The sequence below is a fragment of the Silurus aristotelis genome (assembly GCF_946808225.1).
Source record: "Silurus aristotelis genome assembly, chromosome: 7".
In the NCBI taxonomy this organism is placed as follows: Eukaryota; Metazoa; Chordata; class Actinopteri; order Siluriformes; family Siluridae; genus Silurus; species Silurus aristotelis.
The window spans coordinates 27,465,290-27,493,200 of NC_139580.1; the positions used below are offsets into that span (position 1 = coordinate 27,465,290).

The following is a 27,911-nucleotide window of genomic DNA, read 5'->3' on the forward strand; positions in this document are numbered from 1 at the left end:
AGCAATCATAAATTCAAATCTTTATATTTTACAGCTTAAAATGTTCAAAACTTTTTTACAGTTCTGCAATATACACAATCCACTGCAGTAAAAAAGTGGCAATTACACGTAACATTTTATTTAGAAGGGGGAGTGGTGGCTCCAGCGGTTAAGGCGCTGGGTTGCCGATCGGAAGGTCTGGGGTTCAAGCCCCGGTATCGCCAAGCTGCCACTCTTGGGCCCTTGAGCAAGGCCCTTAACCCTCTATGCTCCAGGGGTCCCTTACGAGGGAAATATCAAGGTCCGTGATGTCGGCGTGACGTGGGGCCGCCTTCCCGTGGGCTCACCACCTGCAGGAGGGACCGTAAGGGATGGTGCTGTGAGGATTGGGCAGCAGTCGAAGGCGGGGGCCTGCTTAGACTGCTGCCCCCGCGACCCGAATTACGGAAAGCGGGAGAAAATGAATGAATGAATTTTATTTAGAAGTACAGCTTTAAACTTATATTCAAACTCTATGTATAGAAGTAACAAATTTGACAGCGTACAAAATTAGAGCTTAAACTTTTTATATATATATATATATATATTCTTCTAGAAATTCTAATGAATATATTCTCCCTCTTTAAATGGCTTTTGGCACTTTAGTATCTCCTGAGTTGCCACAAAATTCGCAACTGTTGTTGAGTTTGAAGATGTTAATCCACTCTATGAAGTTCAATTTGCTCGGCGTTGTTTGGCAATTTCTCACCATGTAACAGTATCGTTGGCAGTGAAAGCGAATACATCTGTCCATGCAGAATTACACTCTGTTTTCATTCAAGATTCTTTTTTTTTTTTTTTTTTTTTTTTTAAGATTTATCCATAGTTAGCTTACGAGAGCAGGGGTCTGGATCTTGATATCAGCTACCTGAGGGTCAAGTTGCTGGAAGTAGACAAGAAGCAGGTTGCCGAACCCCAGTATATACAGACTTTGCAAACTTATAAAGCAAAATAGCATTTCAAAACACACCACACATCAACCCTTTATGGCAGGGCTACGAGATCAGAATACAACAGGTTCTACTTGTGTCAGTCAAGTCCTGGAAACCTGATGCTACAGCAAGCACAGACTCGCCCGAAACCCAAACCACAGAAGATTGTCTTTTTACAATCAATTACATCTGGTACACACCTTCAGGATATCTTCATCTGCAGTTTAGCTGGGACTCTGGGCATTACCTGGGTTCTGATGTAAAACGGTAATGCCTTCGAGGTCGATCTGCACTGAGTGCACAGTGAAATCAGAGAGACCCTGTCAAAATCATTATGAAATCAAATATGAACTTCGGGAACAACTTCAATTCAATTTATAATTATAAATATTGCAGATCGCAATTATTAAAACGTATGGATGAAAAAAAAATCGTTCTCTATTTCTCTCTCGCACACCTGTGTATTGTTGAGAATATGTCGTACACTCTCTTCCTGCTGGCCCTGCCGTGTCAGAATAAACAGGAAGCCCCCGCCTCCTGCACCTGCCAGGCTTTGGCCCAAGGCTATTGGTTGAAGGGCGTCCATCATGGTTCTCACTGCAGCTGGTTCACATCCGGGAGCCATCGCTTTCTTTTGCTCCCAATAGCGGTTCATGCAGGCCCCAAGTGCGCTAAGGGATCCTAAATAAAACAGCAAGCCCGTGTGAAATAGACAGAGAATCAGATAGATCAGGGGTCCCCAAACTCATACGGCCCAGCCCTAAATTTGGAACGGCCCTCTAAACAATGGCAGAAACATATTTTGAATATTTAGTTTTAAATATTTTAATATCATATCTGTTTTTTTTAATATAAAGGCTGGCGTTTAAACTAAAATTTCCCTTAGTTATTAACAGAGGTCAAGGCATCAATAGTTAATTGCTGGAACTATCGGCAAAAATCCATACCAATAGTTTTTCCTGCTTCCGGTCCACTGTCATTACGAGAGCGGCCTCTAGAGGTGAATCTCTGACGCTGCTTGTTTCTACACTAGAGACTGCGCATATATTGTATTTACTATGTATAATTTATTATTTGTATAATCATATCAAATTAATGAATAGTCATATTAATGGATTCATAATTATATTTTTTTTAGCACACTTTCAGGATTCAGTACTGTTCTATTTTTATAATAAAGATCAGTACTATTTTACATGGATTGTTATTTTAGTTTTTTTTATCCAGTATCCATTTTCCATAAAATCCTCAACCTCTAGTTATTAACAGCCTAATAATTAATAATTTTTATTTCAATAGCAATGAATATGAAAAACATTTCATTCTGTTAGTAATAATGCACTTTTAATAGGCATTTGCGTACGCTCACCCTCTGTACAGGCACGTGCACACTCCTCAGCATTGCTCACCAGCTGCTCTGCGTTCCGCACAATCGACGGGAGACGGCTGTACCAATTCCTCACTACATCCTACAAAATATATACACCGGTTAAGAATAACTATACAAGCATGATTCTTCACATACACACTCCCATAAAGGAGACATGGTACCCATTACCTTTAACTCTGCTGAATAAGTCTCACAAACACTCTGTCACACACTTTTTATTCCACATAAATTGCACATATAAAGGTAATTTGCAGTTTAATGTGTGTTAGATGATTTTAAAGTAACTAAGTGCCCGCTACGAAGCGTATTATCCTGTTTATAGCATGTTCATTTGCCAGCAGTGACGAACTGAATCACACACAGAGGTAGTGTGATAAGATATAAATGTTATTAATGGATTTGAATAAATAATTGTTAGTAAGAAAAGATGTGCACTTGTCTGTGTGTGGGGGTGTTTGTGTGTGTAAATTACATACATCTGGGCTGCATCTCTATTATAATAATGAAGCTGTTGGCGTTAACGGCCGTCGTTTCTTTGGTTATATGTTAATGTTTTCATCTCCAGTTCCTAAAATCTCATCTCCTCTCCAGTTCTTTTCTTTAAACTCATTTCCTCTGCTTTCCTTTAATCTTCTCTCCTGTCCTCTAATCTCATTTCTTACTAATAATCTCATTTCTTTCTGAGTTTCGGAAATTGTTGACATTTATTATTATTTTTTTGATCAAATGAAAACTAAAAGAAGTTCAAATCACATGATCTGATATTTTATTCATAATAGAACATAGAGAACATAAATGTTTAAACAAGAGAAATTCTACACTTTTATGCACAAAATGAGTGCATTTCAAACTTCATGCCCGCTACAGGTCTCAAAATAGTTGGAATCCCATTCTTGCCTGATATCAGTTTTCAACAGCTGAAGAGTTTGTGGTCGTCTTTGGCGGGTTTTATTTTTCGTTTAATTAAACGCCAAATGTTCTCTATTCAGCACCCAGACTCTTCTTCTATGAAGCCATACTGTTGTAATAACTGCAGTATGTGGTTTTGCATCATCCTGCTGAAATACACAAGGCTTTCCCTGAAATAGACATTGTCTGGAGGGGAGCATATGTTGCTCTAAAACCTATATATATATATATATATATATATATATATATATATATATATATATATATATATATATATATATATATATATATATATATATATATATATATATCCTTCAGCATTCATTGTGAATCCTAAAACATGCAAGCTGCCCATACTGTATGAACTTGTGCACCGCCATACCATCAGAGATGCTGGCTTTTGAACCGAACGCTGATAACATGCTGGAAAGTCCCTCTCCTCTTTAGCCCGGAGGACACGGCGTCCGTGATTTCCAACAAGAATGACAAATTTGGTCTTTACTTCTGAGAGACTCTGCCTCTCTAAGACATCCTTTTATAAAAGTGTAGAATTTATCAGTTTATACATTTATGTTCTATTGTGAATAAAATATTGGCTCATGTGATCTGAAAGTCTTTTTTATTTTAGTAGAATTTAAAAAACATCCCAACATTTCCGGAATTTGGGTTGAATTCTTTCCTTTAATCTAATTGCCTCTCTTCTCTTTTACTCTCACCTCCTCTCCTTCAATCTTATTTCCTATCCCACCCTTTAATATTATCTCCTCTACTCTCCTTTAATCTCATTTCCTTACCTTTCTTTTAATTTTATCTCCTCTCCTTTAATCTCATCTCATCTCATCTCCTCTCCACTCCTTTAATATTATCTCCTCTACTCTCTTTTAATTAAATTTCCTCTCCCTCTCCTTTAATCTCATCTCCTCTCTTTTAATATAATTTCCTCTCCTCTTCTTTAATCTCCTCTCATCTCCTGTCCTCCAATGTCATTTCCTCTCCTCTCCTTTAAATTCATCTCGTTTCCAGTACTCTAATCTCATTTCCTCGCTGCTCTTCTAATCTCATCTCATGTCCTCCAATCTCATTTCCTCTCTTTTTATCTCATTACCTCTTCTCTCATTTAATCTCATTTCTTTCAATCTCATCTCCTGTCCTTTAATCACATCTCATCTCCTGTCCTCTAATCTCATTTCCTATCCACTCTTTAAGATCATCTCCTGTCCTGGAGTCTTACTCAGACCTGAAGCAGGTTGCGTGCCAGGCGTGTCTTGCCCGTGTAGATCAGCTGGAGTCGCTCCTGCAGCGCAGTGAGGAAGTCTAAAGGGAGCACAAGCTGCTCCACGTCCACTCGGAGGGGCAGCATGGCATGAGACCTCGCCACCTTCACTCCACCGACAAGCCCTCCGACCTGGTCCTGCCACCCTCCACCTACAGCACACATCTAGTGTTTTAGTTATTTCACTCATGTGTGTGTATACATTATTATAGAGTTTTGAACGAAATATGATAAATCTCTTCTTCATTAGGAAGACAAACAAAGTGAGGTTTGAGAAATAAATGTTCATGATATGTCCAATTAACCAGCCGCATGAAGCTAGTATTTATTGGGGTATTAATTTGTCTGGGATCTGTAGTGCATCATGTACAAGGTAGAAAAAAAACAGTCACATAGAACAATAAAAGATAAGGCTTGATTGTACCCTGAACGCTGGAACCCAGGGTAAACTAGATAAGGGACATCTTAGTGGTTAAGATGTTGGACTGATCAAGGTCATGAGTTCAAATCCTACCACCACTAAGCTGCCACTACAGGGCCCTTTAACAAGGCCCTTAACCCAGTGGTGTAAAGTATTTGAGTAAATGTATTTGTTACTGTATTTTAGTATTTATTTTGGGTATTAAAGATATAAGCACTTTTACTCTCTACTCAGCTACATTTAAGATTTAATTTATGTACTTTTTACGTCACTATATTTTAACTGAGAATGACCAATACCAATTACTTTTTGCACCTCTGTTGAAGATACCATTAAGGATCAACGCGCCCCTTCCCACAACTGTAGCCTGTGACTTTTCTAGCCCAAAAAGAGCTAGAATACATTCAAGCTTTTGTTGAAGTTGAATAAACAATATTGTCCCTTTCTGAGACTGAAAGGTGCATCAAATCACAATCAGCTCTGAATGTTTTATTTTGTCCATTTAATACTAATGGTTCTTCTAATTTGTGATATGATACTAATTCTAAATGACCACACTAACCAGTGGTGAGTATCTGTTCCAGGTGAAGTACAGCATGGATGAGAGAATTGTTGTCATAACTCCGCCCAGTGCACCTGTACACGGCTGCCAGAGCCGCACCCGCCAGGATACTGCTTGTACCTAAACACACACACACACACACACACACACACACACACACACACACACACACACACACACACACACACACACACACACACACACACACACTACACTTACTAAGCTAGGTTTGGCTTTATAGAAATAGTTCCTCCAGTCTGGCTTTGCTTAAATCTTGTTTTATTTTAAGTCAAATTTTTACATCCAGGATTGTTTCACAGCCACTGTAGTGCAATTTAGCTCCGTCTGATGTTCAGTTCTGGCACTCTATTAATTAGACACTGCTGGACGAAGTACATAAACCATGTACTTGAGTTCAAGTAGAAATACACTCAATAAAATAATACTCCAGTAAAAGTGTCCCTTTAAAATTTCACTTGAGGAAATGTACAAAAGTATTTGCCTTCAAATGCACTTAAGTATCCAAAGAACAATGATTTATTATGGCTATAATGTTCCTATTATCATTTTTGTCTTTCTTGCTTAATGAACTCAGTTTATGTGAAAAGACTCTAATGTTACTTTTAGCGCAATGAGTCAAACACTGATTGATATGTATTCAAATTACCATGAGCCCAAAACCTTCTTTTCAACTATTAAAAAAAATGAATCGCACGAACAAGGCCACTGGTGTCGTGGCGAGTTCGAGTCAGGAGTTAATTTCATAATTTATTCCTCTCTAAGTGTTTTGCTTGCTGTTAAACTGATGCTGAAGTGTATGTTGGTGGTAAGTAGATACCCCAAGCGACAATCAAAACAAGTTCAAAACAGAGCGCGCGTTTGACCCTGATTGGTTTGACCAGTTACATTTTTATCCACTCCTAAATAAAAAGGAACGACTGTTGTACTTCCTCTTTCGTATTGCTTTGTTTTGTATTCTTTCTCTGATCTTGACACTTCTCTTTTTGTGTTACTCTGTCGTGAATATACAGTGTGTGCATATTCATTTATTTATTTTAAATGCATATTTATTGGAATATTATGCATTTTAAATAATGTTTGAAATATTTTATATAATAAATGCACCAAATTTTGATTGATAAAAACAGGTCTCGGACATATGGGTCTAATTGTGTGCCCTCTTTTAAAAACAGGATGTGAAAAATGTTATACATTGTAGAGTTTCCATTGTGTCTCACCAAGTCCTGAGCCATGAGGCAGTTGGGACCAGCTGTTCAGCTCCAGTCCTCCTCCCCAGCGCTGCAGCAACTGCTGCTCCAGAGTTAGAGGAGACGTAACACACACTACATCACCACACACACACACTGCCTTTAACAGAGCACCTGCAACACACACACAGAAGCATTATAGATATAATTAAATCACCTCTTTTTATTTATTATTAAACTGTATCTAGTGAAATACATGTATCCTTTATTTTGAAGTGTTTCGTGCTTACATGGAGCATGGGGCTGGCAGTGGTCCTCCAGGTCGGTGAGGTCATTACACACTGTCTGCGTAGTCATGCTGCAATCCTGAGGGCCGCTGCGGCTCAAGAGCACCAGCCTGGGCTCTGGAATGCGGCGCACTCGGGCTCTGATCGGCCGTTTTCCATCAACCTTGATCGACACGTTCACCACCACACCTCCATGCTCGAACGCAATGGGAGGAGTATCGCTCCAACCGCCTACACAGCAAATGAAGCTAATTTTCTAGTGAAATTTTTATTCCAGTTTAAAAATAATAATAATGCACCAAGGGAACGAAACAGAATATATGCAATAAAGTACAGAATAAAAAAGTTGACAAATTTGCATAAAAGATGGAACTCACCAGCGAGGTCCAGCCTGGCAGGACACTCCACCTCCTGCCACTCTCCCATTGGTGGCATCTCACCTTGTCCAATGTGCACAAACTGACGTGCTGACATCACTGCTTTCCTGAGAAGAATCTGTCCTGCACCCTCATAGTGTCTAGCAGCTCTTACCAGCAGATCTGGTCTACAGGAATTGATCATTTACACCATTAAATCCCTGTTTACAAATACCGGTACAGCTTCTGTACTCTAATCTCGTACCTGTTGAGCCAGCGAGCTCTCTGATTGGCCAGTTCTAGGACACCAGCCTCGAGCTTGCCTTGTTCTAGCAGCCTGAAAGCAGGAGCCCAGGATGGATTAGCAGCAGGGCCGCTCCTCAAACCGCCTTTTCCCCCACCGACCATGCAACCAAGAACATCCGCGATGCAAGCCAAAGTGCGGGCAGCTATACCCAGATCGGCAAAACTCTCTGAAGCCACTGAAATGCAATGGACAGAAATAAACCAGACAGAAAAACAGAAAGGCAGAGAGAATTTCACATGTAAAGACAGCGTAAAAATTGCTGAAGTTACTGAGCAACTCAATAACTATGAGGGTGGACTTGGACTGTGATTTAATATCAAAAGTCAACAAGGATGGAACTGTAATGAATGGACATTCAGTGCCTCCAAGATGAGGATGGGTTCCCTTTTGTGTCTGGTTCCTCTCCAGGTTTCTTCCTCATTCCATCTCAGGTTTTTGTCCCTCTCCACAGTCACCACTGGCTCACTCCTTAGTGATTTGCTTTGAGACAATGTACATTCTTAAAAGCGCTATACAAATAAAACTGAATAGAATTGAAAATTATTTAAATGCATATATGCATAAAAAAAGCAATGATAAAAGCTTACATGACTGGTCTGGATTTTCAAGTTCTACATATATCACATTTATTTATACCGAAATTTCCGGACTATTAAGCGCACCCAAATATAAGCCGCACCCACTAAATTTGACAAAGATTTTTATTTTGAACATAAATAAGCCGCACCTGTCTATAAGCCTAAAACTGTCTACACTAAAACTAATGTGTAAAACTAAAACTTTACACAGGCTTTAATAAAAGACAGTGTCTGTTACACGGCTTGCATCTGAACAGTTTTTTTCATGCCCGGTTGTTTTCAGCGTGACGAATGATTCGCATTTCCTGTAGACAGTCCGAGTGAGCGGCAGGTCATACGTCAGAGGAACCTCATCCATATTTATGATGTGGTGCGGCCCGATTCAGTGGGAGCGCGTCTGATTTAATATAAAGAGTTTCATTGGTTCACCTGAACCCGTTCGGCAATTTCATTAGTCTAATGTTATGGGGCTCAGTTTTTTGGCTTGAAGCTTGTGAAACCGGGAAAAATCTATAGATTAGCCGCTTCGTTTGTTTAAGCCGCGGGGTTCAAAGTGTGGGGGGGAAAAAATAGCTGCTTATAGTCCAGAAAATACGGTACATGAACAAATCACAGTATGGGAATCTGTAAACTCTTCCATAGAGACTATGCGAGTTAGTGCTCTCCTCTAAGCATGTTCAGCTCATCTTCGGTTTACCCAATCACAAATTAAATCGCCTAAATTGACTGTGCGATCGCACTCTAAATCCAGAGCAACATTGTTGCACCAAAAATCGAATTAATAATCAAATTAAATTAAAACAGAATATACCTTTACACAATCTCCCAGACATTTGATCATCATTGATGATGATCACAAATTGTTCTGTATTGTTGAAAGATTTATGACCAAACTTTTGATGTCACCCATATGAGGATGGGTTCCCCTTTGAGTCTGGTTCCTCTCAAGGTTTCTTCCTCATATCATCTAAGGGAGTTTTTCCTTGCCACTGTCGCCACGGCTTGCTCATCAGGGACAAACGCACACCATTCACCTTCACTGTTGTTTTCTGTAAAGCTGCTTTGAGACAATGTCTGTTGTGAAAAGCGCTATACAAATAAACTTGACTTGACTTGACTTGACTTGACATTTGTTGAATATTTAAATCGCTTCCGCCAAGATGCTCCTGTGATAGTCACGGATCGTGGGTCGGATTTATTTATTCATGCACGTTAGAAATATTTATTAAAATAAAACTTCTCACATTTTTATTTACAGCATTTTCGTAATAGGCTGGTATCTTAGCATATTGGAAGAAACTGGTAGTTCTATGTGAAATCCCACAATGAGCACCCCAATAGAACAAAAAATGGTATGATCCTCGTTTTGTAACACCTCCGATCAAAGCATTAAATCTTCGACTATTCGGGGTCACCCCTAAAAGAATCTTATATAATAATAGTGAAAATCATTTTTTTTTAAAACCTCACCAGAATCGAGTGTGCTCAGTAGATCTGCGTGCCTGCCTCCCAGCACTACTGCTCTCATACAAGGCAGAAGGTTGTGAGATTTGTGGCCCTTTAATGTGTCCACCGCTCTTCTCCGTGCTGCACTAAACAGCATCTCCTCTCGCCACTGAAGTTCAGACTGCTGGTCAGTGAGAGACAGCACCTCCCTAAGAGATAGTCTCCATGCTGACCTCCAATCTTCTATACTCCCAGGGCTTCCTAGCAAAAAGCGAATACTATCCAGTCCTACTGAGCCTCGCTTTGGCACAAAGGCCAAAAACAAGCGAGCGTCCAGCAGAGTCTGAGACGCTCCACTCGCTGCTCCCCATAGATCCTCTCTCCTGAGTCAACACACACACACACATGTATTACAGATGCAATGAATTTCTCAGAATTGATCTGGGCGGTTTTCTGACTCTTACTGGATTCCGGTGCTGGTAAAGAAGTGACTCCATGTTTGATTGAGAAATGTCGCAGTAACATCATCACACTGGGCCTGCAAAGGAGGGAGTAGTAGCACCACTTAAACATGATGCATTGTGATGCACTGTGTGATTCCCATCTTGGGAATTTGCACTCTAATAATGAGGCATGTAATGCATCTGCACAGTTTAAACACTTACAGTCCAAATCTGCACAACTGAGAATAAAATATCTAAAAAGCACTCTGGATCATTTTATCTGCCAAGCATTACATGTTGCATATTTACACAATTATTTTAGAATTTCTGACATTTTAGCCAAATTTGGAGCTCTAGTTCTTAGTAAAAGGCTGTAAGTCAATGAGATTGTTCGGGGTCAGAAACTGGATTACATTTGCATAGATGTATCTTATTTATTTTTTACAATTTTAAACCTCACGTTGTAGATATTTTTAATTTAGGTTTATTCAGACAAAAATGAACATTGGATTTGCAATTTAAAAAAAATAAATAAATAAAAAGCCTTTTTTGTCATAATTTTTTTTTCTTTATATATATATATATATATATATATATATATATATATATATATATATATATATATATATATATATATATGTATATATATATATATATATATATATATATATATATATATATATATATATATATTGAAAATCAAACTAAATTAAGTTGTTATGCAGAAATATGAAAATTCAAAGCCAAATTAAATCTATTAATGACCAGACTGAATCAGTAACTCTGTTAGTTTTAGCTGCATATATATATATATATATATATATATATATATATATATATATATATATATATATATATATATATATATATATTTTTTTTATTTTTTATTTTTTATTTTTTTTTTTTTAATTTAAGAGAATAAGCGATCAGGTAAAAAAAAAAAAAAATGCATCAGAGAGCAGCTTTTGCACAGAAAAACAACCAAAAGTTATCTACTGTACCTCCAAACTGTCATACGCCCCAAACACTGTAAACACTGTTAACTTCAGTTCTCCCACATTCACCCTGTGCCCCTGCACAATGATGTCGCTGCTGAGAGGCAAGCGGCGTAGTTGATCTGATATGATCTGGTCCAGGCCGGAAAAGAGGCACCCAGAATTCACTTTAATTGGTCCCTGGAATATATAAATATACATCCTTATTAGCTGCATCCTACCCATATATTATTATTTCTTAAAATCAAACATAAATAAGTAATGCTGAAACCATGTGGAGACACAGAGTAACACAGGTACACTTCCTGGGGTAGTAAATCTTTTAGCTTTAGATCGAATAAACTTCAGAAAAAACATAAAACACAACTGAAATGACAATTTCCATAAGGCAAACTGATGTTCAAGTCTGAAACAAAACAGAAATGTATTAAACTGGTATAAAAAGCTTTATTGATATGTTCCTTTATGGTGATCCTGATTTCCAATTCAAGAGTTAGACCGATTCATCGGTCCTGGGAATTAATTGGCACTGATAGTTGATTGCTGGAGCTATCAGCAAAAATCTATACCAATAGTTTTTCCAGGTAGTGTCCGTTGGCAGCTGAGAAGGTCCGCTGTCATTATGAAAGCGGCCTCTTGAGTCGAATCGCTGATGCCACATGCGGTTTGTTTTTACACGTGAGACTGCACGCTGCACAGAGTGCGCAAGGTGCATAGAGAGCATTATATTATATCTATATCTATATCTATATCTATATCTATCTATATATATATATATATATATATATATATATATATATATATATAAAGCTCAAATACCACTGACTGACTCACTCACTCATCACGAAATCTCAAAAACCACTGAACGGATTGCAATGAAATTTGGAACATACCTTCCTCTTGAGTCTTAGGTGCTCACTAAGAAAGGGTTTTGAAAAATTCGCCCTGGATCGCGGCTAACTCGCAAAAAACGCGATTTCTCACGCATTGTAAATTCTTCGAAATAACATTACGGATCCTAATGAAACTTAGTACATTGTTTCTTATTAGATGTTAGATGCACGATAAAAAATTTTTTCAAAGTAGTTTGCCCTGTATCATTACTACAAAGGGGTAGTACGTTATTTGTTGACGTTACGTTCTGATCTCTGATCATCCAGTCCTGCTCAGTGCTTACTGCTTATTGCCATACTGCTTAGCGTTCTGCCTTCCGTAGCGAAGCACGTGTACTTTCCGCTAGTTAATTATAATTTATGAAAGATATAATTATATGTATTAATATATTCATATTTATTTCATTTATTACATTTTCATAAACCTGGTAAAGGTTCATATGACTGGTAAAGGGAGAGAGGTAGCTGATATGATGGAGAGGAGAAAGGTAGATATTTTGTGTGTTCAGGAGACCAAGTGGAAGGGGAGTAAGTCCAGGAACATTGGAGGTGGCTTTAAACTGTTCTTTCATGGTGTGGATGGAAAGAGAAATGGTGTAGGGGTGATTCTGAAGGAAGAGTACAGTAAGAGTGTAGTGGAGGTAAAGAGAGTTTCTGATAGAGTGATGAACATTAAGCTGGAAGTTTGAGGGGTGATGATAAATGTCATCAGTGCTTATGCTCCAAAAGTGGGTTTTGAGATGGAAGAGAAGCTAAAATTCTGGAGTGAGTTGATGGTGTACCTAGGAATGAAAGATTGGTGATTGGGGCAGATTTAAATGGTCATGTAGGAGAAGGAAACAGAGGTAATAAGGAGGTGATGGGTAGGTATGGCCTTAAGGAGAGGAATGTGGAAGGGCAGATGGTGGTAGATTTTGCTAAAAGGATGGACATGGCAGTAGTGAACACTTATTTTAAGAAGAAGGAGGATCATAGGGTGACGTATAAGAGTGGAGGAAGGTGCACACAGGTGGACTATGTTCTATGTAGGAGATGCAACCCGAAGGAGATTGGAGACTGTAAGGTGTTGGCAGGGGACAGTGTAGCTAGACAGCATCGGATGGTGGTCTGTAGGATGGTTTTGGAGGTAAAAAAGAAGAGGGGGAGAGTAAGTACTGAAAGAAGAATAAGATGGTGGAAACTGAAGGAGGAAGGCTGTAGTGTAAGATTCAGAGAAGAGGTCAGACAAGGGCTTGGTGGTGGTGAGCAGGTGCTGGATGATTGAGCAACTACTGCAGGAGTGATAAGGGAGACAGCTAGAAAGGTACTTGGTGTGACATCTGGAAATAGAAAGGAAGACAAAGAGACATGGTGACAGCACAAGGAAAAAGAGGTTGGCAAAACAGAATTGGGATCGACAGAGAGATGAGAAAAGTAGGCAGGAGTACAAGAAGATGTGGCAGGGGGTGAAGAGAAATGTGGCGAAAGCCAAGAAAAAAGCATATGAATAGCTGTATGAGAAGTTGTACACTAAGGAAGGAGAAAAGGATTTGAAAAATGGAGAAGGAGTGTGCTGGTAGCGATCTTTAAGAATAAAAATGTGCAGACCTGCAGTAACTACAGGGGAATTAAGTTGATCAGTCACACCATGAAGTTATAGGAAAGAGTAGTGGAAGCCAGGCTGAGAGAAGAGGTGACCATCTGTGAGCAGCAGTATAGTTTCATGCAAAGGAAGAGAAACACAGACACATTATTTGCTTTCAGAATGTTGATGGAGAAGTATAGAGAAGGTCAGAATGAGTTGCATTGCTGTGTGGATTTAGAGAAAGCGTTCGACAGTGCCAAAAGAGGAGTTGTGGTATTGTATAAGGATGTCTGGTGTATCAGAGAAGTATGTGAGGGTGGTGCAGAACATGTATGAGGACAGTGTGACAGCAGTGAAGTGTGCACTAGGAACGACAGACTGGTTCAAGGTGGAGGTTGGACTGCATCAAGGATCGGCTCTGAGCCCTTTCCTGTTTGTAGTGTTGATGGACAGGTTGACGGACGAGGTCAGACAGGAGTCTCCATTGACAATGATGTTTGCGGATGATATTGTGATTTGTGGTGAGAGTAGAGAGCAGGTTGAGAAGAGCCTGGATAGGTGGAGGTACATTTTGAAGAGAAGGGGAATGAAAGTCAGTAGGAGTAAGATAGAGTACATGTGTGTAAATGAGAGGGAGGGCAGTGGAGTGTTGCGGTTGCAGGGAGAAGAGGTGGTGTAGGTAGAGGAGTTCAAGTACATGGGGTCAACAGTGCAAAGCAATGGAGAGTGTGTTAGAGAAGCGAAGAAAAGAGTGCAGGCAGGGTGGAGTGGGTGTAGAAGAGTGGCAAAAGTGATTTGTGATAGAAGAGTCTGCAAAAGTGAAAGGGAAAGTTTATAGGACTGTGGTGAGACCTGCAATGTTGTATGGTTTAGAGACAGTGGCATTGAGTAAAAGGAGGTGGAGCTGGAGGTAGCAGTGTTGAAGATGTTGAGGTTTTCGTTGGAAGTGACGACGATGGACAGGATTAGAAATTAGTTTATTAGAAGGACAGCGCATGTAGGACGTTTTGGAGACAAGGTGAGGGAGGCTAGATTGAGATGGTTTGGACATGTGCAGAGGAGAGACATGGGGTATATAGGTAGGAGAATGCTGAGGATGGAGCTGCCAGGAAGAAGAAAAAGAGGAAGACCAAGGAGGAGGTTTATGGATGTGGTGAGGGAAGACATGCACGTAGTTGGTTTGAAAGAGGCAGATGTAAAGGACAGGGGGGGTATGGAGACAGATGATCTGCTGTGGTGACACCTAATGGGAGAAGCCGAAAGAAAAAGATGATGATCACATTTTCATAAACCAGTACTGTTTTTTTTTTTTTTTTAAATACATTTTAGTAATATTTTATTTTATTAATTTTTTTTACCAGTATCCATTTTGATTAATCAGTTATCGGCAAGTACGCTCCAACCTAGCAATCGGTAAAATCTGTCGGTCAACACCTAATTTCCACATAATGCTATTGCTAATCTAATTAGGTTGCAATGAATTGTTATGAAACCACAAAAAAATCAACTCCTTGACACAGAACATTTATTTGACTTGGCAGAATTCCTGGGAAGGAAATCAGCTAACAGCCACACCACTTATAGATTTGATTACATTAAATTAAGGTACCGGTAATGTCATAAAGGTTTTCTGTGATTGTGATTGAATAGATCCTGAACTGTTTAGTAAGGGGGAATGTCTAGTGCAGCTTAGAAGGCTCATTTAAAAGACATGTATTATAAGGATATAGATGTTGTATGTATTTAATGCCACTAATAGCCAAGGAGTTTTATGGTTCTTGGTTCTGAGAGTTTGATAAATTGTGCACAATGACATGTGTATTTAATTGTGCAATAAATGCATTTAGAGTGATATTTCTACATAAAATGGAGCTCTCTGAAATGTCTCCAAATTTGTGGACTGCGCTAAGAATATGTTCATATTCATCCAGTTACAGTAGCTAAAGCAAAGTGAAGCTTCTCAAAGCTGAAACTAATCAATGGGGGAGACGTTGTTCACACAGGGTCTCATCCAAGCTTGAACCGCCATTGCTGCTTGGTGGTATCTACTTAGCCCCAACATTCAGTCCAGCGTCAGTTCAACTGCAAGCAGAACATTTTTAGAGGAATGAATGATTGAAGAACTCCTGATTCTAACTTGCCACAACACCTGTGGTCTTATTTGTGTGGGCTTTTTTTTGTAGGAACATTATAGTCATAATAAAGCATAGTACTTTGGATACTTAAGTGCATTTGAAGGCAAATACTTTTGTACTTTGACTCAAGTAAAAGTTTAAGGGGAGCACTTTTTACTTTTACTGGAGTCATATTTTACCTACTGTATCTCTACATTTACTTAAGTACATGCTTTGTGTACTTCGTCCACCACCACTTTTTTCTACATACACTGGATGGGGGCATACTGTAAGTCCGATTGGGGGGAAAAAATGATAGTGGAGAGGCGATTGATGATGGTGCCATTTTGTACTTAAATCCTAAATATAGCCAATTAAGGTCATCAGCTGTCTAGCAAATGGTCTGAAACGTTTTCAAGCCCTTCTGACCTGTAAGTGGCAGTGCTGCACAACAGCCCCTGCTGCAACATGCACCTCTCCTTCCAGTACACTGTTAATGATCCTACTGTTCTCGCTCACATACTGCAATTCCTGCAAACAGAAAGACATGAACATAATAGTGAAACACATGGTTTATACAGATGCAATACTTTGGATAGGCAGACAAATCCTACACCTGTATGTGGGAAAGAATCTGTGTCTCTGATCCTGCCTCGGTCAGACGTACAATATGTTCCTTGCCAGACATCGTCAAGTAATCATAGCGTCCGTTGGAAGCGTGTACTGCAAACAAAGTGTGAATGAATTCATCCAACCCCCCAAAAAACGAGAGATTAAATAGACAAAAAAAATAATGGCCAAGTACCCAGAAAAAGGCGAACGCCTCTCAAAGTCCTCCACAGCACCGAGCGAGCGCTTCTCAATGCCTTCCCTTGTGGACCTATAGGTGAACTGCAACCTGCACTCGATCCGTTCACAAACTCGGTTTCAGTTAGGTCTGAGCACAGGCACATCAGTATATCCAAAAAGAGAGAGATCTGCAGGGAGACGAGTGAACAAAAAAGAACATGTATGAGGGAATAGAAAAAAGAGACACACCCTTGCAAACCCCTGACATGCACCCCTGAGACGCCTGACCTCTTCAAAACTATCATCAGAAAGCGTCAATAAAATACCTTAGAAGCCATATAACTCCAGTAGAAACCTAGTGAAGGATGGTTTCTATGAGCTGTAACACGAGATGCTAGTACATGGAGCAACAACTGGCTTTTACACAGAAAAAAATCTGTCTCCAAGTTTAAAATGCAAACTCGAACACACAACTTCTAAGCTTCAATTAAGTTTGGTGAACCTCTCAAAGGGATGGAGCCTTGTTACCAGCTGCCAATCATTAAAAAAGTAATGAATTTGAGAGATTTACATGAATGTAACTGCTCAGAGGTGTTTCATGGTACGTGTTAAATATTGTGAATAAATGATAAAGTTATGCTTGATTCATTTCATCATTTGTTAAAATGACACATCTAGATAGCTTTGTTCGAGATTAAGCTAGTTTGCATTATTTTTATGCTTTTACTTATGATGAGGGGCTGAGAACTACACAAAAGTTTACTTGTACCCTGGGATTTAAACTAGCTTTTACCAACGTATCAATGAAAGCATCATAACTAACTCCTTTACACAATATCATCAGGGTTACAGGAACGTTCACACCAGAACCAGCAGGTTCAGAGACAGATTTTCAATCTACCATCACTCTACTGAAATCCACACTGACGCTTTACTGATTCTACTGTAGTCATTATTGTGCAGTTCTGCTCCCACTATACTGGCAGAACTAACAAACCCCACGGAAACCCCACCGGCTCAGCAAAGTGGCCCCACCCCTGCTGGGCCTTGGGGTAAGAAGCCCCCCAACACCGCTCCTTCTGGTCCTAAACGTAAACGGCCAACCTGATGCTCAGCCACAGGGGGTTTTCGGTCTACGTTCATGGGCGGCCAGCCCTCCGGACACCTGCTCTGCCCTCCAGGTTTACACGTTCAAAAGACGGAGGCTCTCTTTCGGCAGGGTCAGCCCCCCTCGCCGGTAAGTGCCGATCTCTGTTTCGCACAGGCTTCACTGTTCCCCGTGTCGTCCAGAGTGCATTTCCCCATTCCAGAGGGGAAGGATGTGAGAAAAAGTGCAGAGGCAGTGTCACCACACAGCCCCCTTCACACTCCTCTCACAAATTTAATAAAGGCTACGGACCCAGTCTTTCAAAAAACACAAAAAAAGATTAAAAAAGCTGACGGATCAAATGAATTGCACCATTAATCGGCTTTCGGCAGTCCACTAGGGTCCACCAGGGTGCGTGGGGACGCTCGGGAGTCACGTGGCTGGCTGTCTGTCTGTTCAGCCCCCAAATGGGTGATTCCCACAATCACAAGTGGTTACAGACTTCAGTTTGCCAAGGCGCCACCGCCTTTCAACTGAGTAATGAGCTCCGCTCACATTCTAAGAGACAAAATCTCATCCCTCCTCGAGAAGGGGCGGTTCCAGTTGTAGCCCCGGACCTAAGCAATCAGGGCTTTTACTCTCGTCCTGGTCCCGAAAAAGGACGGTTCTTTCCGTCCCATTCTGAATCTCAGAATGTTGAACAAACATTTGAGGAAATAAAATTTTAGAATGCTATCACACAGCTCTCTTGCACGTTTGATAAAGCAGAACATTTGGTTCTGCTCGATCGATCTAAGCGATGCTTTTTTTTTTCCATATAAGCATCTATCCTCCGCACATGAGATTCCTTCATTTCGCCTACCAAGGAGTGTGTTACGAATTCACAATCCTTCCATTCGGGCTCGCACTGAGTCCGAGGACTCTGTCTGTGTGCGGAGGCGGGGCTTGCGCCGCTGAGAACAGCGGTCTCAGGATCCTGACATACATAGACGATTGGCTGATTATAGCCGATTCTAGAGAGACAGTGATTTAAAACACTGCCCGTGTGCTCGCGCACATCTCTGCGCTCGGTTTCAGTGTCAATGTGACACAATGTTTAGGATGTCATATTCTTGGGTTTGGAGCTGAATTTCATTACAATGCGCAATTCCTCCTTCATGAATTGTCACTCGAAGTTCAGGGAAGGAGCGAGGGTACAGTATCGCACATGTCTCTGATTATAGGGTCTTATAGCTTCGGCTGTCCGTGTCTTGCCTCTAGGCCTTCTCAAAATGAGGGGTTTTCACCTTTGTCACGGTGATGCTGCACCACTGAAAGGCGTGGAGTTTTACGCGCATGGGACCCCTCTTGGGGGGATCATGCTGTGGAAAGTGGTAACGACAGATGCATCCTTAACAGGGTGGGAAGTCACACAGGAGGGCAGATCAGTGAATTGTGTGTGGCCAAACGCACTTCACTCAGCCCATATAAACTATTTGGAGCTCCTTACTGTGTGGAAGGCTCTAAATAATTTCCTGCCTCACTTGCAGGGGCATCATGTGCAGGTGCGCTACAACAATACGACAACCGTCAAGGGGGGATGTGCTCCTCCAAGCTTCATGCTCTAGCTCACAAGCTGTTGCTATGGAGCAGAAGGCATTTTTTTGTCGTTCCGGGTGACTCACGTCCCGGGCCTTCTGAACAGTGGTGCAGACCTTTTGTCGAGGGGGAACCCGCAATACGGAAAGTGCCGGCTCCACCCTCAGATAGTGGGGCTGCTACGGACGGCCGTCGATCGGCCTCACACAAAAACGCCCACTGTTCTATGTTCTTCTCGCTACGGGACGAGGATGCCCCCCTCGGCGTGGACGCACTGGCTCATCCATGACCAAACATGCCGCTCTACGCGTTTTCTCCGCTCTGCCTGATAACCCCAACCCTAGCCAGGGTGGTAGTACAGGGTTTGTCTCTGATCCTCATAGCACCCAGGTGGCCCAAGGCACTGTGGCTAGCAGAGATAATCCCTCTTCTGTATGCTGAGCCATGGCCAAATTCTCGCTCAATGGAGATAAGGTTTTGCTTAGGCTTAACCCGGCCTTCATGCGTAAATGCTTCCCAGCTTTCAATGGGTTGTGACCGAGCTCTCTGCTTTTCACTCTCCTCCTTTTTCCTCTGCAAAGGACCAGAGGCTAAAGGCTATATGCCCTGTGCGTGCCCTGGGGATAATATCAACAGGACTAGCCCTTTTAGAAGGAGCAACCAGCTCTTCATCTCTTGGGCCCCCTGAACACAAGGAATCCCATCTCTAAGCAACGCCTCTCTCGTTAGCTTGTGGAAGCTATTTCCTTGGAACAGTAACCTATTGCAGGGTCCTACATAAGATCATTAAGCAAACACTATAAAGGTAAGAACCAAAAATAATGTTTTAAAGTCCTGAAAATAACTTCTAGGGCTTCAAATCTTCACTAAATTCATGGTTGGACAAGCTAAAGACAAGCCAATACAAGTAAACAAACAATAGTGCAGTATTATGAATGCTACAACAATACATTATATCAGCATATTCCTGTGTGTGTACCTGCAGAGGCATTGCTCCTGAGTCCAAGCCCAGGTAAGTGCAACCGTCTAATGGAGGAGTCACATGTGTTTGCAAAAGTATCTCAGATACAGAGCTGGAGAAAAACACAGGACCTGACACCTGAAACCCAAAGCCACTCAAAGTTACCCAAACACAGTATATCACATGAAATAGTATATATATATATATAGACAATTAAACATTAAATTTTTTACACACACACACACACACACACACACACACACACGTCTGTATTATCCAAATGCGGTTTAACAAATGCAAAATATAAAATTTATTTTTTTACTTTTTTTATGCCAATTTGGGCTAATTTAATTGATTATTCAGTTTAATCAACATAATATAAAAGTGCTTTGCATTAATTTTATTTATTCCATTTTTTTTTTTTATAAAATATTATTTTATATATTATTTTATGAAGCATTCAAGCATTACAATAGTTTTCAAAATGTAAACTGTTTAAATGTTGATCTTAAATATTAATAATAATAATAAGCTGAGTGAATAAAAAACAAAAAGCTATTTTATGTTTTGCAGTTCCTGCCACTAACCGTAACGAAATCACCAAACCGTGAATTAAAAAACAAGGTACATACCGAACCATAGATTTGTATGTATGTATGTATGTGTGTATATATATATATATATATATATATATATATATATATATATATATATATATATATATATGTGTGTGTGTGTGTGTGTGTGTGTGTGTGTGTGTGTGTACACAAAAAAAACATAACTAAGCGCTAATGAGCGAGCAAGCCTGTTATCAAACAAGGAAATCATGTGACACCAGCACAGTGTTTTAGATTATAAAGATACAGGTCAAACACTTCATAAACAGGGAAAATGAGTCATCTCTATAAACATAACCATATCCAGTGTTTTGATACCAGATGAGCTGGTTTGAATATTTCAGTTGAAGATCTCCTGAGAATTTCACACAACAAAGATATCAGAGGAAAATGACCCAGTCTGGCTAAATAAAACAATGAATAAGCACACTTTACAACCTTGGTGAGCAAAAAAAAAATAATAAACATCTCAGAACTGTGTACAGGGGTTTAAAACAAAAAAAGAAAAAGCGGTGTATGTAAAAGTGGCCGTACCAGAGGAACTTTCCCATCAGGCAGCAGAGCAGAGCATATCCTCTCCTCTGAACCTCGGTAGATAATATCACGCACTCCACCCTGTTAATACAGAGCTAGTTAAGGGGTATATAATATCCATACAATGATACTCCTTTATTGGATATTCAAGGATATCTTGTGTTTTACATATTTTACATATGGTAGCTACTAAATGAAATTAAATAAATTCATATCATGCATCAGAAAAATCCTTCAAAATGATTCAATTTTGGCATAATAATGTTACTTTCAGCATTTATTGCATTACTCTGAACCCACCTGTGCATCTGTAAGGTAGACTCCATGGTTAACAGCAAAAGATATGTCCCCAGGTAAGGACACAGCCAGCACACCAGCAAAGTCTTCCCACAGCATTTCTGCAAAGACACATGATTCATGAATGAGCATTTGCATGCGTGAGTAAGTCTTAAACTGATGTGTGAGTGAGTTTTCTACACATACAAACATCCCATTTAAATAAAAGACACACTTGATAGTGTTTTTTTTATTTTTTATCGGTTCAGAGAAACTGATGATTCCTAGATCAAGGACTGTGAATGTGACAGCAGATAAAACTATAACTATAACTCCATTACACCAGGCATGTCACATATTGTAGGTGAGAAATAAAACCATAGATTCAGTGCTTTCTTGTATGAGGAATGAGAATATAATGGGTATTTTCCAGTCAGGTTTGTTGACCTTGCAGTGATGGATTGCTTTATATCCCAGTGTGCCCACTGACTCCACAAGGCAAGATCATACAAGGTCAAGGACATGTTGAATTTGATGGCTGCAACAAATCTAAAAAAAAGTTGGGACAGAGCCATGTTTACTTTACCACTTTGCAGCATCGTGTCTACTATCCTATATTTTAAAAATCTACTTAAAACCTACTTGTGCACAGAGATTTCCACAGATTCCTTCAATCTAAAATTATGTACTGTAAATTGCTATTAATTTTGGATTACGTAAACATTTTGTCACTGATGTCCAACCCGACCTGCACTAAACTTTCCATGCTCAAATCCAACTAACACTAAAAATAAAAATAAAAAACACACTCTGCACTGTTCTGCTTTTTATATTATAGAGACAAAAAGTAATCTCATAAACAAGCTTCCTCTTTGCTCATGTTTCTTCCTCGTGTTTGTTTAGGGAGTGTCTCGCGAGTCACCGCCGCCTCAGGTGCGAACTTTATAGAGATCGAAATCTAAACCCATATCAGGATTTCTGTCAATCTGCTCCATCTTATACCTTGTTAGAAAGGATAACGATATTGTATGCTGTGTCCATTTTACAAGATGTCCCCCTCACCTTAACCCTAACCCTAATCCCTATACCTTAACCATAACCCTAACCCTAGCACAGAAACTGGTTTGGTGTATTTACCCTTTCAAATAGCACAATGTTAAAAAAAGTCATTTAAATAAACGATTCCTGGCACCCATGATACAAAGATGTGCCACAAGCACACACTTTAGATCTTTGATCTAAATTACTGTTCACTCTCAGACCATTTTGCATCAGGATTAAACACAAGATTAAACCTTATAAGGTGATGTTTTTATTTGCGGAGAGAGAGGGCTAGGATGAAGAATGCATAATATCTGCTTGGTAGCTTTCGCACTCGAAAACTCTTGAAAAAAAAACGTATACCCGACCAGCCCTAATTCCGAACCACATACGTGTAATCTCACTTGGCATTGTTGTGATGCTCAGGATCATGTCAGTGCTACACACCCAAACTCCTGGTGGAGAGCCAGCACACACCTAAAACAACACACACCGACACATTGCTAGCAAACACATATGGGAGATATTTTGTAAACAAAATATAAAAACGCCTTTTTTTTTTTTTTTTTACAGCTTGTATATTTGAACAAATTGGTCCGTGTTTGTTGCGTGCATTCATTTTTTTTTTTAAACAGAACATGTAAATTAGGATCCCTTCATTTCTTTGCTCAAAATGTAAAATATTTTAAATTTACCTCAGTTTCGTGCCTTTTTATATTATGACTTTATTTAAATTATTTGGGTTTGTGGGGGTCATGTGTCTCATTAACAAACCCAAATGAAAAATAACCAATCAGCCATCAGTGCATTAATCATCGGCGGCTTCATTCAACATTCCGGTTCCGAGATGTTCTAGCGCTGATAAGTCCACCCGGATCCCTATGTGCATTTGAAAAGCAACAGGAGAGTAGCGGTACATGGAATTCCAACACATCATTCACATCATACAGTGCTATGCCATGCAAAAAATCTTTAGATTAGATTGTCTGCAATCTCTGAATATGCTGCTCTAGTCAGTATCATATTATTTGTCATTTGCCCAAATGGGTCCAATGTGGACATTTTTCCCTAAGACAACTCTCCCCCTCCCACTCTCGAGTGAAAACATGAGGTACCAGTGATGTCTGGATGGAATTCTCTTCAATTAGAGACATGCAGCTGGGGATAATTTCACATCAACAGCCTAAAGATCCATGAAGTTACTGAGCAACTCAAGAACTTTAAGGATGGATTTGGATTGTAATAATCAGTCTACTACAATGGGTTTAGGACCCCAGTTTGCATGAACAGTTCCACGCACAGTTAATAACAAGAACATTACACCTCAACAATAATTGGAACTGTGACGAATGGACTTTCGGTGCCACCGAGATGAGGACAAGTTTTGAGTCTGGTTCCTCTCAAGTTTTTTTTTTTTATAACTGGATCCAGACTGGTATCACTTCTCTCCTACTTCTCTACTTTCTTTCTAAAACTCTGGGAAGCACTCTTTTCAACCAACTGTCTGTCTATCTCTCACAGAACAACATCCAAGACCCCAAGCAGTCTGGCTTCAAAGCGCACCCTCCACACAGACGGCCCTTTTGGTTGTCACATAGAAACGACACGCTTCGAGATCATCCAAGCTGTCATCTGTCCTTATCCTCCTAGGATGTCAGCAGCATAAGACTCTCTTGTCAACCCTCGGAAGCCTTGGTATCCGTGGAGCAGCTTGGGAATGGCTTGCTTCCTACCTAAAAGTTTGCTAATATCAGGTAACCAGGCAGACTCTCCACTGGCATCCCACAAGGCTCAGTACCTGGTCCATTTCTATCCACACAGGCTGCTCAGGTGCTTGTTCAGTCTCTTGTGATTTCGAGACTGGACTACTGCAAATCTCTGCTGGCAGGTCGACCTCTGAACGCTATTCGCCCACTCCAAATGATCCAAAACGCATCTGAGTGTGCTTGTGAACTTGTGTTCAACCTGCCCGAGTTCTCCCACCCCACCCCACTGCTATGCTCCCTCCACTGGCTTCCAGTAGCTGCACGCATCAGATTCAAATAATTAATCAAATAATTAATAATATGATGCACACTAGAGACAACATATTGAAAGATTGCAGACAATCTAGTAGAACATGATGAGGGACAGGGCGATGTGGGGTGGGGTGGGGTTGTTCTGCAGGGAGAGGAATTTGTGAATGGCATAATATTGTAAAGAGAGGACACGTGAGGGGGGACGAATAAACTTTGTTGGATAAAGCCACTGATGGTTGATCACTTCTTATACAGCATGGATATTCAAGATTCTCACAAACCCAAATAACTCAAAGTATAAAAAAATAAGATGGCAAGAAACTATAAGTGTGGCGAATTTGAAATATTGTGCATTTTTTTCAATAATTTAAGTATCAATTTGTGGCCCTTAAACAAGCCGACAGGAGATTGCATTGAAACGTGAAATTCGTCATACACAAATTAATTTCCTTGTAGGAAATTCCATCCTGCGCCCGATTCGCTCACCTTAGTCGAAAGGCAGTTCAGTAACATGTCTAAGCAGCAAACCGGACCCTCGACCGTTTGTTCAGGTGCATGAACAGGCATCCAGCAGAACGCCCTACTGCAGCCATCCCAGGGAAAATCTCTTCCCTACCACATACACACACACACATGTATATGTGTATAAATAATGATTGTGACTTTTAAATTTAACCTCCTACATTATCAAAAACACTACAGAAGCAAGGTTTAATGGCATCTGTAATTCTAAGACACTGATCTTGTGATCCTATGTTCAAATCCCAGCAACACCAAGCTGCCACTGCTGGGCCCTTGAGCAAGGCCCTTAACCCTCAACTGCTCATTAGTACAAGTAAGCTAAGTCCCTCTGGATAAGGGTGTCTGCCAAATTCCGTAAGTGTAAACCAAAGATCAACACACACACACACACACACACACACACACACACACACACAAATACACAGAATGATTATAAGATTGGAACGTATTACAAATCCATTTCCTGGTCTCACCGTGTGCAAAATGAGAATGTGCGCGTCATGCAAGACATCTGCAGTCACCACCTAAACGCAAAACAACAACCGTCACAAACACAGCCAGAGATAAAGGTGTTGAAGGCAGATTTTAGCTGGTGTTCAGTCGAGTAACCGGATCTGTAAGATGTACCTTTTTTTCTCTGTGGGTGACTCCAAATAGGTCATTAATATGTTTATTTTTCATTATGAATGAAAACATCTGAAAAGATCCATATTTGTTGTAGGGCAATTATTACATGACTATTATTTAACCTGGCATTGCATCAGCTTCTGAAATTATTAGTTTTTATCAGTAGTAGTAATAGAAATAGCAGTAATAATATTGGTAGATATAGTAGTTATAATATTCTTCTTATAGTGATAATTATATTATTAATAGTAGCAGTAATAGTAATACAAATATAAGCATTAGAACTATGGAAATAGGACCTGAGGGTTAAATTATTTACCAGGATGCCACTGTTTGCTTAATCTGTTTAAACTGTCCTACATTCTGCTTGATCATTTCCTTCTAGGATGAACACGTGCTGCTAACACACACTGCTACAACACGTCGCTGGTCTCACACAGATTTCTAAAAGTGATCCTTGGAGAGTGTACAGCACAAGGCTCATTAACTCTTACTCACAGTATATCCAGCTCTGGCACTGAGATGCTCCGCGGCCACCAGCAGTGCGTTCAGAGTAGCTCCTCCACTGCCTACATGCTTCTGTGGGTCAGGGACAGTGAGCAGCAGCGTTCCGGGGGGCAGGACCCCACGCTGTTGCCGTACCTCCAGTTCTGCAACAAGAAAACACCTCTCTCTGAGCTCAGGACTAAAACCTGATTCAGTGTCATAATATCATTGGGAAGAAGCAAAAAGGATAACAGTGACTGCGTAATAATAATTATGATGGTGAGGATGAGGATTGTGATGATGGTGGTGATGATGATTGTGATGATAAATATGGTGATGATGGTAATTAATAGTAATAAAACCACTATCATTATTATAAATTACCATCAATATTACCACCGTAATCACCATCCTTCTTATTACCATCATCGTCATCATAAACATAAGTGTCATTATTATTACCACCATCATAATTATTATTACCACCACAACCATCATCATCATCACCACCACCAATCATTTCATTAATTACCGCCATCATCATTATCATCATCACCATCATTATTATTACCGCCATCATTATCACCATCATAAACATTATTATTACCATCATCACCACCACTATAAACAAAATTTTCATTGCCCTAAATCAGTCATCATCACCGTAAACATCATTATTATTACCATCATCATCAACACCATCCCCTAATCACTGTCATCATCATCAACATTATCATTATAATTACCATCATCATCATCACCATCCATAAACATAATTATCATTGCACTGATCACCATCATCATCATCATCATCATCACCATAAACATTATTATTACCATCATCACCATCAACAGCATTATTATTACCATCATCACCACCATAAACATAATTAACATTGCCCTAATCACTGTCATCATCACCTTCATCATCATCATCATCATCATCATCATCACCACCATAAACATAATTATTATTACTATCATCCCCATCATCATCATCATCATCATCATCACCATCACCATAAACATCATTATTATTACCATCATCACCATAAACATAATTATCATTGCCCTAATCACCATCATCATCATCATCATCATCATCATTATTATCACAATAAACATAATTATCATTGCCGTCATCATCATCAACATAAACATTATTATTATTATTATTACTGTTATTATTAAGCTTTAAAAAGGGAACAAACACACAAGTAAGTGTTAATGATAAAAGATTGTATCATGGCCCGTTATTGTCACCTCTCTGGAACGCATACACGCTGTCCTTGTGCTGGCACGTGAGCACTACAAGAGTCCAGTTGGAAACGCGTCCGGCGGTCATACTGACAAACAAACAACAACAACAACAACAACAACCAGGTGCAGCATCCACTTTACTCTCGCTCCAGTATGCCTCTACTCTACTCTACTCTACTCTACTCAACTCAACTTCTCCAACTTCCGGCTAAGTCACGCCTACATACATTTCAAAATCAAAGTCCGAGTAACGGTAAAAAAAAATACAGCACTGGTTCCCGCGCTGTAAACCGTCACCAAAATAAAAGTTCGGTTTCCCTTATATAAAAATTATAACAAATACATTACAAATGCTTAGTAAAACGTACATCTCAAAAAAATAATATTAATAATAATAATAATAATAATAATAAATATAA

At 39.8% G+C, this 27,911-nt stretch overlaps 1 protein-coding gene across 2 annotated transcripts; it reads right to left on the minus strand.

Moving 5' to 3' along the window:
* Window positions 1–586: 586 nt before the first annotated feature.
* On the minus strand, window positions 587–27,702 carry fcsk (fucose kinase). Of its 2 annotated transcripts, XM_083546213.1 has the most exons (23): window positions 27,496–27,702; window positions 26,245–26,396; window positions 25,593–25,643; window positions 25,084–25,209; window positions 22,984–23,056; window positions 21,563–21,660; window positions 21,263–21,343; window positions 20,130–20,249; window positions 16,502–16,673; window positions 16,313–16,419; window positions 16,126–16,227; window positions 11,132–11,305; window positions 10,152–10,225; window positions 9,712–10,070; window positions 7,622–7,838; window positions 7,378–7,544; window positions 7,004–7,231; window positions 6,744–6,887; window positions 5,506–5,625; window positions 4,487–4,674; window positions 2,320–2,419; window positions 1,408–1,631; window positions 587–1,270 (listed from the first exon to the last, which is right to left on the minus strand). In XM_083546213.1, the coding sequence occupies exons 1-23, from the start codon at window positions 27,575–27,577 to the stop codon at window positions 1,175–1,177; spliced, it is 3,255 nt and encodes a 1,084-aa protein (XP_083402339.1). In that variant the 5' UTR covers window positions 27,578–27,702; the 3' UTR covers window positions 587–1,174. The 2 variants fall into 2 exon arrangements, with proteins under 2 accessions (XP_083402339.1, XP_083402340.1); XM_083546214.1 differs by lacking the exons at window positions 22,984–23,056; window positions 25,593–25,643; window positions 26,245–26,396; window positions 27,496–27,702 and having other exon boundaries at window positions 25,084–25,210.
* Between the last annotated feature and the right edge of the window lie 209 nt (window positions 27,703–27,911).